The sequence below is a fragment of the Ceratina calcarata genome, unplaced genomic scaffold (assembly GCF_001652005.2).
Source record: "Ceratina calcarata isolate Rehan_Ccalc_2016 unplaced genomic scaffold, ASM165200v1 scaffold551.2, whole genome shotgun sequence".
Taxonomy (NCBI): Eukaryota; Metazoa; Arthropoda; class Insecta; order Hymenoptera; family Apidae; genus Ceratina; species Ceratina calcarata.
The window spans coordinates 182,700-198,710 of record NW_017176693.1 but is presented as its reverse complement, the minus strand read 5'-3'; the positions used below and the strand labels follow the sequence as shown (position 1 = coordinate 198,710).

Sequence of the window (16,011 nt, the reverse complement as noted above, 5' to 3'; positions counted from 1 at the left end):
CGGTTAATAAACGTCAGACGCGACTGCTGGCAGGATAACCAGTAGCAAGAATGTTCGCGCATTAACCCGCAACAATTTTAGCTGTCGTGAACGGCACTACTCGCCGTTGCGTCACACGGTGGCCTGGTGTGTCGTGGGTGAAGACCGTTTCGTTACATAACGCCCTTCGAACGCTGCGTTTAGTTTATCCGCGGTGCTATTCTCGTCGCACTAATTTCACCGGTCACCGTACCACGTATTTTCTTATTTTCCGTATAAACGATTGAAAAGCGAATTTATAGGAGAATTCACGCATCCCCAAAATTCTCCTGAATTATGTATCAGCACTGTATCATTATTATTCTGACTCTAAACCAGTTAATTGATGCCAGTACGATCTTTTATTTAGTTTCCATGATAATTTCGTCTATTCCCTCGGAATCCAATAAAACTACCCAGCTCATCCTAAATAGAATAACGGAATAATGAATTCTGTGGACGATACAAGTTACATCTTCGAAGTAATCTTCATGAGATTACAAAAAACACGCTGATCATCAAAACACTTTCGGCTATAACTCTAAATCTCTAAGAAATGAATTACAAGGAAGTAAAAATGCGGTCGATAGAATCCATAAAGGTACCAAATAGATCGAAATTTTTAATGATTTAACTAATTTTAAATCGCGAAGAATGTTGAATTCGTAGCACGCGCGGAAGGTTTGCCGAAGAGGCACATATACAGCGCTTGCGCGTATTCCTGTCATCTGCATTGAACATGGCGAACCTGATGAGGTTGCCTTGTCGAGTGTCTTCGTCGTCACGGCATTTTCGCGCTGTCACACGTTCGTACAATTCGTGGTGCAGTGGCAGAGAAGTGAAAAAATGGAGAAACAACGCTGGATTAGTCGCGGCAGTTTCTATCGCGTTCCTCGTCGGCTACAAATACTCGAGACCTGACATGGTTCATGCCAAGGCTAGAAAGGTGCGTGTAGAAAAAGTGTCTCTTCCTTATTTCATGTAGTATACGTTTATAAGAAACGTGAAAGTCGCCCGAAACGTAAAGGTCATCGATTAAACCAAGAATTCTTAGCATGAGATATGATCTTGATTTTTAATAGAATTTCGTCAGCTTATATTCCAATTAATTATTTTATAATAAAAGAAATGAAATAGTTAAACTGATCTTAAATTTTATTATATAATTCCTGTTATCTTATAACTTCTATATCCATAAAAACTGGCAATACGCAATGCGACACAGCGAATCAATTAAAGACTGTAGATTGAACTTTTCAGATTAGATCAATGTGACATTCTACTTCTGTTTCACATTATCTAGAACGCATGCAATTCGAAGCAACTCTCCACGACGACGACAAAAAGTATAATAAAGACTAACAGGAAAACTTAATCGAAAAAAACCTGAGTGCATGCGAACACGTTTCATACCCCTGTACTCATTTCCATCCTCCGAACAATTTAATAGAAACCATAATCGTCTTGCATGTGATTCCTACTGGGAACACTGTCTCGAGCCGCGAACAACTTAATATAGTTCCCAGTTTCAAATGGCTTGCAAACCAGCGAAACGATGCAAGAAGAAACGACCCGTTAACGCGACAATGTAACACGGTCCCCCGTGACGTGTTCCCGCGCAGACACGGATCGTCCTTGGGCCTAGCCAGCTAGCGCGAACAAGTGCAGGGAGATCTGTGCTCGGTCCGAGGAGCGGCGCGGTTACAAATCACGAGGCAGGCATCCCGCGGCCGGACTGGCAGCCGTTATCGCGTCCGAGATTCGACCGCATCGTTTATCCTTGCTCGCGACCGTTTCAGCATCGCGGTCGTACAACGATCGACGAATACGTTATCCGACGATAACGCGAAACATGGCTCCAGGAGATGCGAGAAAGTAACGCGCGAACCGTATCATCCAGTCGGACGATAATAGTACGCGATGCGAGTCATCGTGGAAACCGTTAGCCGACTGCTCCTTCGTTCATCCCTTTCCATAATACTTATTTACATATCGCGTGTTACGCGAGTCATCGCCGCGGAATGCGAATGATCGAAACGCGATCGATACCGGAACTACCCCCGACGGTAAGAACTCGATTTGTGGCCCCGCAATGCGCAAATCTATTCTTGTAATTCAGTTTTCCATCTGCCATGATCGGCTGTTTAATCCGACGATAATACGCGGCTATCGCGTTTGAATTTATAGAGCGCGCGCGCACGGAATTAGGAACGAAATCGACCAGGCGTAAATCATGGTTTTTCGCGCGATAACGCTTTTCCATGGTGCCTGTGCTCGTCGAACGTGTTATATATCGCGAGGCACACCTGATCTCGATTATCCACGAGCTGAGTTAGTACTACACATTTGGCATCCGCCTTCGAGCTATCTGCGTACGATTACATTCTTTACTGCTGGTAGGGAATTGATTATTGAAAGATACGATGAACGATCGGAGGGTAGATAGCGTCCATGGAATGGTACAATTTCCTAAGAGACTGATCACAAAGTCAAGACCGACTACTCAGCTCTTCAAACACCGGAAAAGGGATATTTTAAGACACCCTGTTTCTTACAAGTTTGAGTAGATTAAAATACTGTTTAAAAACGATCTTTTACTAGATTCTGTTTGTTCTTAAATATACATGAACATATTTCAAATTACAGTGTTTCCTATTCTTTACCTACTCCCAATCTTATCCCCTCAGATCCTGAATTTAGTATTTATAAAACGCTATTCTGACATTTATTTTTATTTTTTAAATATGAATAAATTAAATTAGTTACGTAGCGAAGGCGTTTTCGTAATTGATCAAACTCACCCTGCCGGAATCGTTAACTCCGTTAGAATCGTTTAGACCACCGAGTCGTGTTTACGCGGCTATAAATCTGATCCCGAGTTCATTAGTTTACCGTGGCAACTGTGATTCAGTGAACCGCGAACTGTTTTACGAGACCGTCGATGCTGATCGATGACCTCTCTCGTACCCTTTCTCACCAAAGCACCTCCGGATTATCCGACGAAACACGTTTTCAATCAGCTACGGCTTAGATTGTTACGTAGCTTAGGATAATAAAATCTCACACGACTCCGTATCCCTTTCTATTATTACTCCTCGTCCCTCAAAAAAGTTCTTCTGACACGAATTGCAGTTCTACACATAGAAACGAAGAATCATTTCTCTTTTCACAAGCCGATAGGAAGACTTTCGAGATAGATTCGATATCGATCTGATTCTCTAATTAGCCGATCATTATCGCCATTAATCGCAGCGTATCTACGGCAGAGCGCAGTGAAGATTCGACAATGAAAGTTCCCTTTTATCCAAACATGCATATGCAAATAAGCGGAGCCAGCGAAAGCGAGGGGTACCCGTTGGACGCTGCTAGCCTGTTATCTGATTTCAATTTCCTGCAGTAATCTCGGCGCCACCGTGCTTCGACGTAAGATCTGTAATCAGTGTTTTATTATGCGCCATGGCGAGCCGCGCGCATTAGTACATCGATAGTAAGCAGGTGTTTGCCGTCCACGTGGTTCGCCCGACCGACTCGTACACCTTTCATTTTCAACCGTCCGCGTAAACATTTGACCATGCCTGATTACCGGTACGCATTCTCAACGAGAAGAAAACAAGCCACACGCGATACGCATCGAGTTATTACGAATTTCGATATAAAGAGTTCGTAGGAGGACCTGATATCGATTTAAGGCAACATCAATAAAATGCCAAATAATCATGCGTAACTCGTTAAATATCGAAGTTAGAAGGAAAACAACTTGTATTTCAAGCATTTCTCGCAATTTTGAAAAGAAAAAATTTTCGTCAGCGTCAATACTTAATTGGATATTTCCTTCTATACTTTTTAGCACGTAGCTATTTATTATTAGCATTATTCTTCCGACGCCTGATTTCTTTTTAATTATAGGAAATGCGTTTTTCTAAGGTACATAAACTTTTCGGATTGACTGTATAGCCAATACAAACTTAAATCGTCAAACAAATTGTTGTGTATTTTCTAAAGACTCTAATAATCACTGTTGAATACCGATAATTAAATTGATATTAGGTAAACGAACGGCTATCCACGATGCTTAAAGTATTAAATGTTTCATCGTACGCATTTTTACATCGTCTTGCTCTGCCTCTGTACAGTAAACCGACGACGTTGAGTATATGTTAACTGAGTTATTGATAGAATACACGACAGGCTGGAAGTCGTGTACACGTAACGAGGTACTCGAAAAGCATCGCCCCTGGTACTATCCTAACATCAACAGGTTAAAAATCGACAGCTGAATTCCATGTGCCAAAGCATTTTAGATACCGATCGTTTCTGCTGGCTATCTGTTTAACCGGGCTCGGAGAAAATTGTTGTTGCTAGAGGAAACTGACGCGTCGCGTGTTCCTTTATTGAAACCGTCGAACCTAAACCAGGCACGAACGGACCGCGGCGTGAGGTCAAAAACGTGGCGGGCGTTTACGAGCGCAGATGAAACGGACCTTAATCGCGGCACGTAGCCCGTCAGCGTATCGAGGAAAAAAGAGGAATCCCCGGGGGTAGCCCAGGGGTAGAAAAAGAAGTCGAATGCCTCGCACTTAGCATAATGTTCATCGCGCCTGTCATTACACTGGACCGCTAACATGCCGGCCTAACGCCGCTTCGGACATCGGTAGACACGCAAGGCGACGTGCCAACAGACGTTAGTCAACGCGGCATCACGCATCTACGAAGATACGGACGAACTTGCCCGGAATATTGATTAGCCGTGGTTGAATTAACACCACGGCTCATCCTGGTAGCATCCATATAATCGTCAGCCTCGAAAAAGACAGGCATTATAATCGATTTTGAAAAAAACGTGTAAGGAACCAGTTATCTAAGTGTACAAGAAAAAAAATCGATCCGAGAGAGTAGTTAAAGTTTGATCAGTGCACCTCATCGGGAAAGAAGTACATAAATCAGTGTAGCTTGTACAAGAAATCAATTCACGCGAAGCTTGTAAACATCGACCTACTGTCGCTACTTCTTTCTTACGAGATTAAACCCATTCATTTTCCCCTGGGTTGAACTTTCTTTTGGATAAATAGAACTGCGGTATATCTTGTTACGATAAAAGTCTCTCTCTGTTCCGAGGATATATCGCGACGCAGACTGCAACTAGCAAATAGGCGTTTACGAATTTATTAACGCGATCGAACAATACTAGCGATCCGCAGGATTTCTATAAATCACCGATAGATAAGATCTCAGGACTCACTTTCACGTGGGACAGCGGCGCTGACCCACGGAATAAAATCAGTGAAATTCAAGCATGATTCTAGGACCGAGTCGTACAAACGACGCGAAGATGGATGTCTCGTTCCATGGACAGGCTGACTATGGCGCGCGCTACCTCTCGAACGTGTTCGCCAAGGCCCGGGGTATAAAAACAGACGAGGAATTTCATTTATCTGACCACGTAACACGAGGCCCAATTTCGGGAACGACGGTGGTCTTCCCGGTTCACCCGGTAGCAATTTGTACAAAGGGGCGCCGGCACCTTCTCAACTTTTTCGGTACCTCTCCTCCTAACGAGAAGATTAGACCTAACGGCGTTTGGTATCCCATAAATCGCCGGGCGCCGCGCGCATTAACCACGGAAAAGAAAACGAGCCGATTTATGGGTGTTCTACGCGGCGTAAATTCATTCTCGCGGAAATATCTTTCCCCTAAACGCGGAGGACGTCAGGCCTCTGCGTGATCCCTGGACGAGGAATCGTGAGATCGTGTCCCCGGATACGACGGACCCGGTGCTGATTTCGTAAGAACCGTTCGACTCGGTCCCATCGTCGTCCTTGGCCAGAGATTAACACGGTTTGGAGAAAGAACTGTGCAGCAGGAAACCGTGCTCTTCCTTTTGTCTCGGATGCACGCAGAGGATCACAGATAGTAAATCTGTGTAACTTTCGAGTCGTCGGTTTAATTACAAAGTTACACCGGACGAAACCGAAGCGTTTTTAATTTAAACATTCCAGAAATGAATTAGTGTCGTTTATGGAATAGGTGGGTCGCGATCGGAGCCGGTACTCCTGGGAAAGTTGTCGTTGGCGAAGAAGCACTCTCGATTGTGTAATCCTTCCTTTTAAAGTTTAACGTTTGTCGATAGCACGGTTGCTTCTCAGGCAGTAAAAGAGGTTTACGGAAACGTGTTAAACGTCAGCGTATGTTAGGATTCCCAGCAACGTCTCAACAACCGTGCGTGAATCACGAATCAACGTTACGATTGGAAGCTCGTGTCAATTCCCTATTTTACTCACGTCTTCGTCTACTTCGAATTAATAAACGATCGTACTTGAACTTAAGTTATAAATCAAATTTTCCTACCAGACCTTAGAAACCCCAATTGAAATGCCAAGTTTCGTTTTACTATTTGTTCACTGAAATTATCGTCGATAAGTATATTTATACACTTATGGACGACTATAAATCTCGTGGAGCGAGAAGAGTAAAAATTAATAAAAGCAGCGTTTCATACGTCGTTATTCTCCCCGAGCCGAACGATCATCCGAGTCGATAAGCCGGATTCCTCGGCAATAAAATGATTTTCTTTAAAATGCGATTATCTCTTAAACATACATAGTTGCAGAAAAAAAAACAGGGTCTTTTTATGGTTTCGCGTAACAGGTGGTTGAATTATCGATGGCAATTTTATTTCTTTAATTTTACGCTCGATGCTCTTGTTTCTTAGGAAGGAAAAAAAAGAAAGTAGAAGACCGCGCGAGTTTCCTGCCCTTGTATCTACATGAATCTATATACAAGTTAGTTCAACGGGTAATCTTGATCGGTAACAGGAAGCAGTTATTACAAGTGCGAGCCATTGTGGAAACGATTTATCGTGAAAAAAAAAACTGATTTACAGTCGAGGGTTTCGCGAGAGACGTCGTATCCGATTACGGTGGTGGCGCTTATGCAAAATGTATTCAGGACTACCGCGGATCGTTGAGGATGACACTGCACACCGATCGCCCCGGCGACGCTGACTTTCGCACGAATTTTGACGCGGATAATGATAAGCATACGACGTAATGACGATGTTAATACGCACGGTAATGCCGCGCAGTCATTGTCATTTAAATTGCGAGGGAGGATGTTTGTAAAGAATGATTGATGAATGGGAATCTTGATATTGACTGATTGGAACGAGTAATATAATTTCGCAGTAAAAAGAAGTAACACGATATTTTTATATAAGAACAAATAATATATCAATTTAATTCTTGTTTAACTAAAAAATCATCTAAAACTATAGAATAGATGAAAACTAATACGTCGTAAAACTATTATCAACACGAGTGTTAGAAAAGTCTTAATAGGAAATATAATAATAATTCTGAATCGTGATTCTTGAAACGAAGATCCCATGCTTCTAGTAATTTCGCGTGCCTCGGAACGAACGATTCAATCTACACCGTCGAGATCGCAAATTCGCGTCGTTACACGAGTCCCGCGCGCATATCTTTTAAGGCTTAACTGCAGCTTACGCCGCGAAATACACATATTGCCTGGTCAGTGGGTAAGCAGACAGGTAGGAGGAGAGTAATCGGACAGCGAAGTGGGCGTACAGGCTCCCACGAAGGAAGCTGGACACAAAAGGGCCTCGCCCTTCTAAAAATTCGACAATCTTTCATAGTCGCGTTCTAAACGTATCGATAGTTTGTTCACCTCGACAATGGCACCGTGTCTAGCTTGAATAGACACCATTTTTATAGCGTGTCGGAATTCTCTACGACACAAAGAAAATTAGAAAAATATTTATGGCTAATATTTCAAGTTAGTTTAGCTAAATATTCCGACACTTGATATCGATAAAATGTTCTAACGATTCAATGAATGAAGAATTTTCTTATTAAGTTTGATGAAATATATATATACATAAATATGCAAACTTTTGCCGTGTTATATTACTACACGTACGGATGTTTAATGTCAGGCTTGAATTGGATGTTGCTATTAAATTGCAGGGGATTCGACGGTTTGTAATGCTCTCGGGTAATAGCGTATTATGCAAATAAATTCAGAATCGCGGTGGGCGGTAGATGATCTTTTCCCTGAAGTAATATCGTATCACACGACTATGACAAAGGCAATGTGCATTGTATCTTCGGATTAGAATTGATTCTTTATCTATACGAACAAGTACTATCTCTCTTTTATCTATGCAGCTAAACAAATTACAATTTAAGATATAAAATTATTTCAATACTATAATTGAAGTTTAGTATTTACTTGCATGTCGCAGAGAATGTGATGAATTAAAATTTTCTAAAAAAATTGTAATTTACGACTTCCTTATAAATAATACATGTCCCAAGTATCTCGTAAATAATACAAGCACCTGTCGTTTCGAAGATAACAAGCTGAAGGAAAATGTACTTAACAGAACTTATGTTTTATCAATGTCAATCATTCTTACCATAAAATTTTAAGAATTTTAAATGCCTCCTTAATTTGAATAAAAAGCTATCTCAACGCATTAGAAACTTTTTAAAATTGTTAATCTTAAATTCTTTATCTATCGTCGTATAGAAAGAAGAAGAGGGACAGAAGGCAGTAAAGCTGACGATGAGGGAACGAAGATTTATAAAATTTGCATCGGTGGAATACGACGGGCAACTGTATATGACGCCTCAGGACTTCCTGGACAGCGTTATTGAGGCTGAACCCAGGCGTGAGTATTAAATAAATTTGCAGAAGGAATAATAACCACGTCAACCTATGATAATAACTCGCTTTGTCTTTGATAACAAATGCTCCGCTAATTTGCATAATGCAACATCGAGGATGACGTGTTGGAAGATAGAAGTGATGAATGTCGGAGTAATTATTCGTCATATCATTTGTCACAAGAGATAGACATGAGGAAAAGGTTTTTCTTGTTTTTCAGATCTTTTCATTACAAAAAAAGCTGTGCAATATTATCTAGACTTCTAGACTATCAATAGCAAATTAAGAATGATTTCAAGCTATCAACGAATTTCTACCATTTATGATAAAAATTGTAAAAGCGAAGGATTCCTCGAAATTCTATTTTAATACCACGAGTAAAACAAACATTCTAAACGAAGTGTTCTCAACGATTTTTCTTCGACTCGGTGCAGCGGGGAACCACGGCCCGTTGATCGACTCATGTAATAAAAATAAATAAATTCCATTGATATTCCAGCGAGACTGAAGAGACGCGTGTTAACTGACAAGGAACTGGAGGTGATGAGAAACAGCATCCCTCCGCTGCGCCACGGAAGCCCACATATGTTCAGAAACCTTCGAGACAAAGGTGAGCAGCAGTCAAAAAATACCGCTCTCGATTTTTACACACCGACCGAGCGGAGGGAGGCATGGGCGAGGAAAAAGTTTTAACGACGCGAGTTTGTGTATAGAACCGTGTGAAGAACGTGTCTTTCGAACCTCGAGACAGTTTCTCGGGCGTGGAAATTTTTCTGTTCGAAAGAGAAACACACGTTTGGTGCGTTCGACCGAGCGTACGTTTCAGTAAATATTAGCTTGATTCTGATTTTCTTCTTTATCGTCCTGCATGCAAGAATACTAATTTTAGCACCGATATCTCTTACATAAAGCAAAATCAATACCTCTTTAAATGCTTGGACCAAACAATCGAAAGATTAATTCTATTACCCACGAAGCGTGAATTCTATCTTTTAGATAAAGTTTGCATTATTGGAGCTTCGACGATCTCGACAAAAAATCAGAACTTCGAGATAGACGCCTGAGGTGACGTTCAGTATCTCTTACAGGAATTTCCAAGCCGTTCTCTTTAAGGCCCTCGCGTGAACGCCTCGGAGATCAGTGGAGCAATTAATCCCGCCACCCCTGCGACGGCCGAAATAACAGGGCTGCGTCGTTAACGAGTCTCCGCGGCACGCCGGTGCAGCTGGTTTTTACTCCCTTCCCAGCTTTTTGTGCGTTCACCGCACGTTTGTCGCGCTAATGGAAATGCAAATAATCGCGCATGGGGCCAGTTTCACACTTCCCTTTAATAAACGAGTTCCGTCGCTCCCCGTGTATATCCCGCTTTCTCTTTTTCTTCCGCGTGTATACCGTCGCCTGCTCGCGATACACGTACGCGTGTGCGTGAGCCCACATTTCATGAGTCGATGTACGAGGCCGCCGGCTTGATCTACGACTTTCCGCGGACTGTACGGATAAACCAATAGAAATGATCACTTTGCATGTTCTCGGGATTGTAAAGGCAAGAATCCCTCGAAATGACTTTAATTATAAAAATAAGGGAACGCGCGATAGCTTCTCTTCTTAATTTCTCTTTTCCCTTATTTACGCGTTTACGAATACGTTCGAAGTGACAGTCGTTATCAGTCCGCCTCGTACGTAATGAGCTGCACTAACAATAAGTATTAAACGCAACGTATACGGAACAGGCGTCGTGTTACCAATATCGGTTCGTTCGCTGTTCAAAGCCATTTCCAGCCGTGACTAAATGGAATACTTCCTTATTGCACGGACGTGCGCCAAGTATGTAGCACGTCGTGGCCGAGTGGCTCGTGGGATCATTTTATGAATGAAGTGTCGCGCAAAAATGCAGCACACAATCCGACGCCGAAAAAAACTGTTTCTAATTTTTCTTTGAACATCTTACGCGATTATATTAATATATAAAGAGATTCTTAAGAAAAATATAAGAAAATTTGTAAAACGAAGCTATCTAATCGAGTTACAGATTACCTACAGTTTAAAAAAGCCAGAGATCTCTATCATCTCTTTGATGTACGCATTTTTCTGATGTTTGCCGACCTCACTCGACAAATTTCTTCATTCGTGAGATGTTTCAATGCGTAGATGTCGAAAGACAGGAAAGAGGAATGTATCGTCTACACCAAACGTTTCCTTCCACCCACTTTCTTCGCTTTCCGCTTCGTAAACTTTCCTCCACCTCCGGGTTTCATTGCCGTGAAAGCGTTTTATGGAGTGCTTATGGCACATAAAATCGATTTCGTGGCCGTGCGGCGCGAAGGTGAAAAGCGCGCAAGGGGAAGACTTCTTCGAAGGGGGATCAAAATTTAGCTTTCGGGCGAGCGTCCCCCCGTCGGGCCGTTAAAAGTCTGAGTTATTGGCCGCGTTCTCGAACCGCGAGAGAAAGGGATGAACCCCGAAACGAAAAATGCCTGGAACTCTATGGGGCGTATCTAATGTCCATCATCGCTACCTCTTTCCCCGGCGCGCGGACTCGCTCGCGGCAACCTGTTACGCTCAGATCACGATTTAACACGATTATCGTTGAAATTAGTACAGGAACTTTGTCGCGGCGTTATCGTAAACAAAACCGATGGAAACCCGTTCGACCGCGTCGTACATCATTTTCCCATAAATGGATTTTATTCTTAAATGGATATGAGCTCCTATCAGAATGCCGACTTCTTTTACCTCGACCGGATCAGACCTGCCTCGACGAGATGCGTAATGAAACTTAACGATCGAAGAGTTATTTTAACGCAACGAGACTTCGACATATTACCCGCTAACCGAGAATCTTTTCAGTCACATCTTAAACAGTTCTTAGTAAAATATTCTAATATGTTGTTCATTTCTTCTACTTCAGTAATTGCGATTTCTTTGTTTCCATAGGCATCATTTCTTACACGGAGTATCTGTTCCTTTTATCTATCCTGATCAGTGAGTATAATTCGTCTTTGTAAAAATATTCGAAGTTGAAAATAAAACTCAACGAGGTGTTCTGTTGCAGAACCTAAATCAGGCTTTCGTATTGCGTTCAACATGTTCGACACGGATGGAAACGAACGCGTGGACAAGACCGAGTTTCTTGTGGTAAGTTTGTACAGATTTTCGAAAATCTAAAAATCCTTCAGTTATATAGTAACGGTTTATGTTGTAGAATATTTTTAAATTTATTTTTGAGATTGCAGTGTTGATTAAAAGATCTACACGCTTTCTAAATCATTTCAATTACTGTGGTGCTTTTAAAGAATTTAAGTTACTGCATTACGTAGTCGCTTATTTGGTGTTTCACTCTTCTCAGAATATATATTTGTTTCCATTTAAAAAAAAAATAAAGATTTTAATCTGCCTACCTTAAATATTTATCCCTAAAACCGATTCTTAAACGTGTGAAGTAAATGAGAAAACAAAATCCAAAATATAACAACCAGTGTACGAAGAAAGCTTCCGTCGATTCGATCAGTGATTCGATCAGCGAAAATAAGACGCGGATTCCGAGAAACGAAGAAAAAAAATCGCATGACCGCCGGGAGAAGGAGGAGGAGGAGCAGATCGAATCAACAGAGTAGAATTTTTCAAATTGCACGGATGCGTTGGTAATTTTCACAGATTCGACGATTGCTCGGCGGCAGCCTGATCTACCGGCATCTCGACGATGAGACTAAACATACAGTGAGTTTTAATATATTCATGAAAGCCGAGTCTCGACCAGAAGAGTCGCAATTCCCGATTAATAATACGCGATCCATTTTATACTACTCGCTTCGAGTCGTATCCGATGTAAAACGGCTTCAACATCTAACGAGCATAGCAATATATACTAAATATCGATTAACACTTGTCCCGATCTTCGAGATGTATTCCCATATTTTTTAACATTGGAAATTCAATGCTGATACTAATACTTCCAATTGATTAGATATATGCAAATCAGGAAAAATCAAAGAAATCAAATCAAGAAATATCCTGAACCACTATATCATTAACAGTACTTCCATCGTTGTTTTTTATTTACTTATCGCATATTTCGATGCTTAATTTCTTATCGTCCTTGCAATCCTATGCATCGTGCAATTTTTTATTTCATTCATATTTCTGCTTGATCATTTCGGTTCAGAGCCCTTGTGTTTGTCGTATCGTTTTCATACTTTAAATAGATTTTATTCATTATTCTTTATGAATTCACTAGTTATCTCACATCATGACACCGAATGAAGGCTTAGTTCATAAAGCGAAAATTCGTAACAACTACACCAACGAGAAAAATCAGATAATTTCTAACTCCTACGTAAGTTGCCTTTGCGAATTCGTTATTTATTGTGTTCTATTTGAATTCAATTTATTATAATCTAACAATTTAAATCAAACAATTAATAAAAAATGAACAAAGAAATGATTGATAATTCTATGTAATTAACGTAATTAATATTTGAGATTTTAAAGATCCTCAGTACTTAATAATATTGTGTTTAAAAAGGAAACTCAATAAAAATATTCAAATGAAACGTTTGTCTTAAAACAGTAATTTTGAACCATCAATTCCAGGTAAGTAATTTGTACGAGATTAAAACGCAAAGAAAAAATAATACCCACGTTTTCGTGTAAATATCCTCTAATTCTATTTCAGAAACATTAATCATTGCTACCATTTTGCTTCTGCATTATGCAAACACTGTATGTTTTCCAATGGCATTTCACCTAATAGTAAGCGAAAAATTTGACTAATTCTCTATTTCAAACAGATGGAGAAAGTCTTCAGCCATGCTTGGAGAGGACGACATGGCACAGAGACCAAAGAAAAATTAGAGCTCTTAACAGAAAGACAAACCACCCCCGAGGACATACAAGTTCAATACATTGATGATGAACAGGTATTAAATATTTAAAACACTACAATCATCCTCATATACTTCTGCAATTCATATTGAAGAAACATATTGTTCTCAGGGTCTTCAACGGCGACATGCAGTTGACACATCTCTGATGGTACATTTCTTTGGAAGAGACGGGATCAACGAACTGAAATATGAAGATTTCAAACAATTCATGGAAAATCTACAGTACGAGGTTCTAGAACTTGAATACCACGAATTTAGCAAGGGTCGCGAAGCTATTTCCGAATTAGATTTCGCGAAAATTTTATTGCGGTACACTCATCTCGACACCGAAGAGTGAGTTTCCCTTATCATCAAAAAAACTTATTTCTTAATTCATTATTCAAAACAAATAGAAATCCTATTTACTATTAATTGCACGTCCACACGTTTCCCTCTTTGCAGGTACGACAAATATTTAGATAGGATACTCATAAACTCAGAACTTCAAAAGGGAATCACGTTCGATGAATTCCGGCACTTTTATCAATTCTTGAACAACATCGATGATTTCGCAATAGCCATGCGAATGTACACTCTAGCGGATCATCCGATATCGAAAAGTATTGATACATATTATCTACAAAAGTATAAATGATTGTACAAATTTTCAATAATTATTTATTTTCAGGTGAGTTTCAACGTGCTGTGAAAATCTGCACTGGAACCGTACTCAGCGATCATACTATGGATACCGTGTTTGCGCTTTTTGACGAGGACGGCGATGGCCAGCTATCGTACACGGAATTCATAGCAATAATGAAAGACCGTCTGCACAGAGGTTTCAAGGTATTTAAAGAAATTAACTTCGATTCCGTTTTAAATGTATCACTGATAAATAGACTGAAGATTCTTATACAAATCTAAGTGCATAAAATCCTCAGTCTATTACTAAGCGTCCCTGAAAAGCTGCAACCTGCTTTTGATATGCATCGGTGCAAGGCCAGTTGCATCTTATACAGAGAACTATCTGCATCATTTAATCAGAAATTTTTTTTACTAATAAACTCTAAATTGATGTTTGATATTACAAATGTTATTAATTATTATATTTTTTCAGTCTCAACAGCGACTCAAGCGTTTACGAGCATTTACTTCCTGTATAAAGCAAGAGATGAAATCGCGTTAATAGAATAAAAGAAGACATCAGGTGTTGAACGATATAAGTGCCACTTGGACTTGTTTTTTTGATATCTTTTTGTAATCTTTGGTTTGACTTTCGCTAGTACCATTGTGATACCTACTGCTACTACCTCTCTATTGTAAAGTGTTCGTTTGATTTATATTTTTATATTGTTTGTGTGCTGTGATCATTATATTAAGATGTAACTAACGATCAACTAGTCCTTTCAGGTAGCTGAGACTATCAATGCCACCAGCGTTACCGATTGTATTAAGTATTAATTGAAGTGTATTATTTTGTTAACGATGTGAGAAAACATATTTGTCGAATGTTATACAGAGTGTATTTATCATGAAATAATAAAGATTCTGAAATAAAATTTAATGTAGTTTCATTTACTATGTGTACCAAAAACCAAAACAGTTGGAATTGCTTAGTCAAAGTTATACAAGAAGAAGATGGAGTACAAAGACTTTACGAATTTCTCTTTCTGATTTTTCTTAATTAATTGCAAGTAATAGAATCATTAGAAAATGTATGCGCATATTCCTCGACATTAAACCATTTATTTAGAAACAGAAATTACAATTCAATGACAATTGTTTTAATAATTATCCTAGTGCAATTAATTTAATCCTGAGCATAAAACAAGCGTAACAGCAACTAAGCCGGATTGTCAAAGTGGCATTCCTCCTACGTGCACCTCGAACAACCTAGTTCTCTCTTTTTGCCGCAGACTGCACGAAGTAATTGTTGTTTGTTATCACTCATCACACTGATTGCCGTCTGCTGGTCTCATGAATTGAGCCAGCGAAAAGAGGCACGTCATTACGCAGCACCGCGTCCCTACAGCCCGGCGTCAAACGAACTTCATCGCGGAGAATGATTCCGCAAAAAGCTTCCTAGTTCCAGAGCAACCACCATCGTCTAGGAATGTAAATTCTCAAACGAGTTTATGCCGCGGTTAATCGTTAAAACGTTTCCTTAAACGCGAACTTCCTCTTTTGATACAATGAAAAACATTTTTCATGAAACGAGGGAACGAAATTCTAATTACAAAATCCTAAACTCACGATTATTGAAACTTTGAAATTTACAATGACGAGAACAAGAATGAATTAACAAATTCTGTAAACAAGCATCGAATTTCACGAATACATAATATTTTAATAAATACGGATATTTATAATTCGCGTAGTTTAATCACGAGCTACTGGGAATCGAAGACGCGTACACATGCAAATTCGCCGAAGTCAAAAGCTGTTG

The 16,011-nt window shown here is 40.1% G+C and overlaps 1 protein-coding gene across 2 annotated transcripts; it reads left to right on the top strand.

Moving 5' to 3' along the window:
* Positions 1–751: 751 nt before the first annotated feature.
* LOC108629053 (Mitochondrial calcium uptake 3) lies at positions 752–15,124 on the top strand. Of its 2 annotated transcripts, XM_018031411.2 has the most exons (11): positions 752–964; positions 8,566–8,707; positions 9,203–9,313; positions 11,638–11,685; positions 11,756–11,838; positions 12,358–12,420; positions 13,491–13,619; positions 13,696–13,919; positions 14,028–14,185; positions 14,254–14,411; positions 14,683–15,124. In XM_018031411.2, exons 1-11 carry the CDS (start codon positions 758–760, stop codon positions 14,749–14,751), a joined length of 1,392 nt encoding a protein of 463 aa, XP_017886900.2. In that variant the 5' UTR covers positions 752–757; the 3' UTR covers positions 14,752–15,124. The 2 variants fall into 2 exon arrangements, with proteins under 2 accessions (XP_017886900.2, XP_017886901.2); XM_018031412.2 differs by lacking the exon at positions 12,358–12,420.
* The last annotated feature ends 887 nt before the right edge of the window (positions 15,125–16,011 follow it).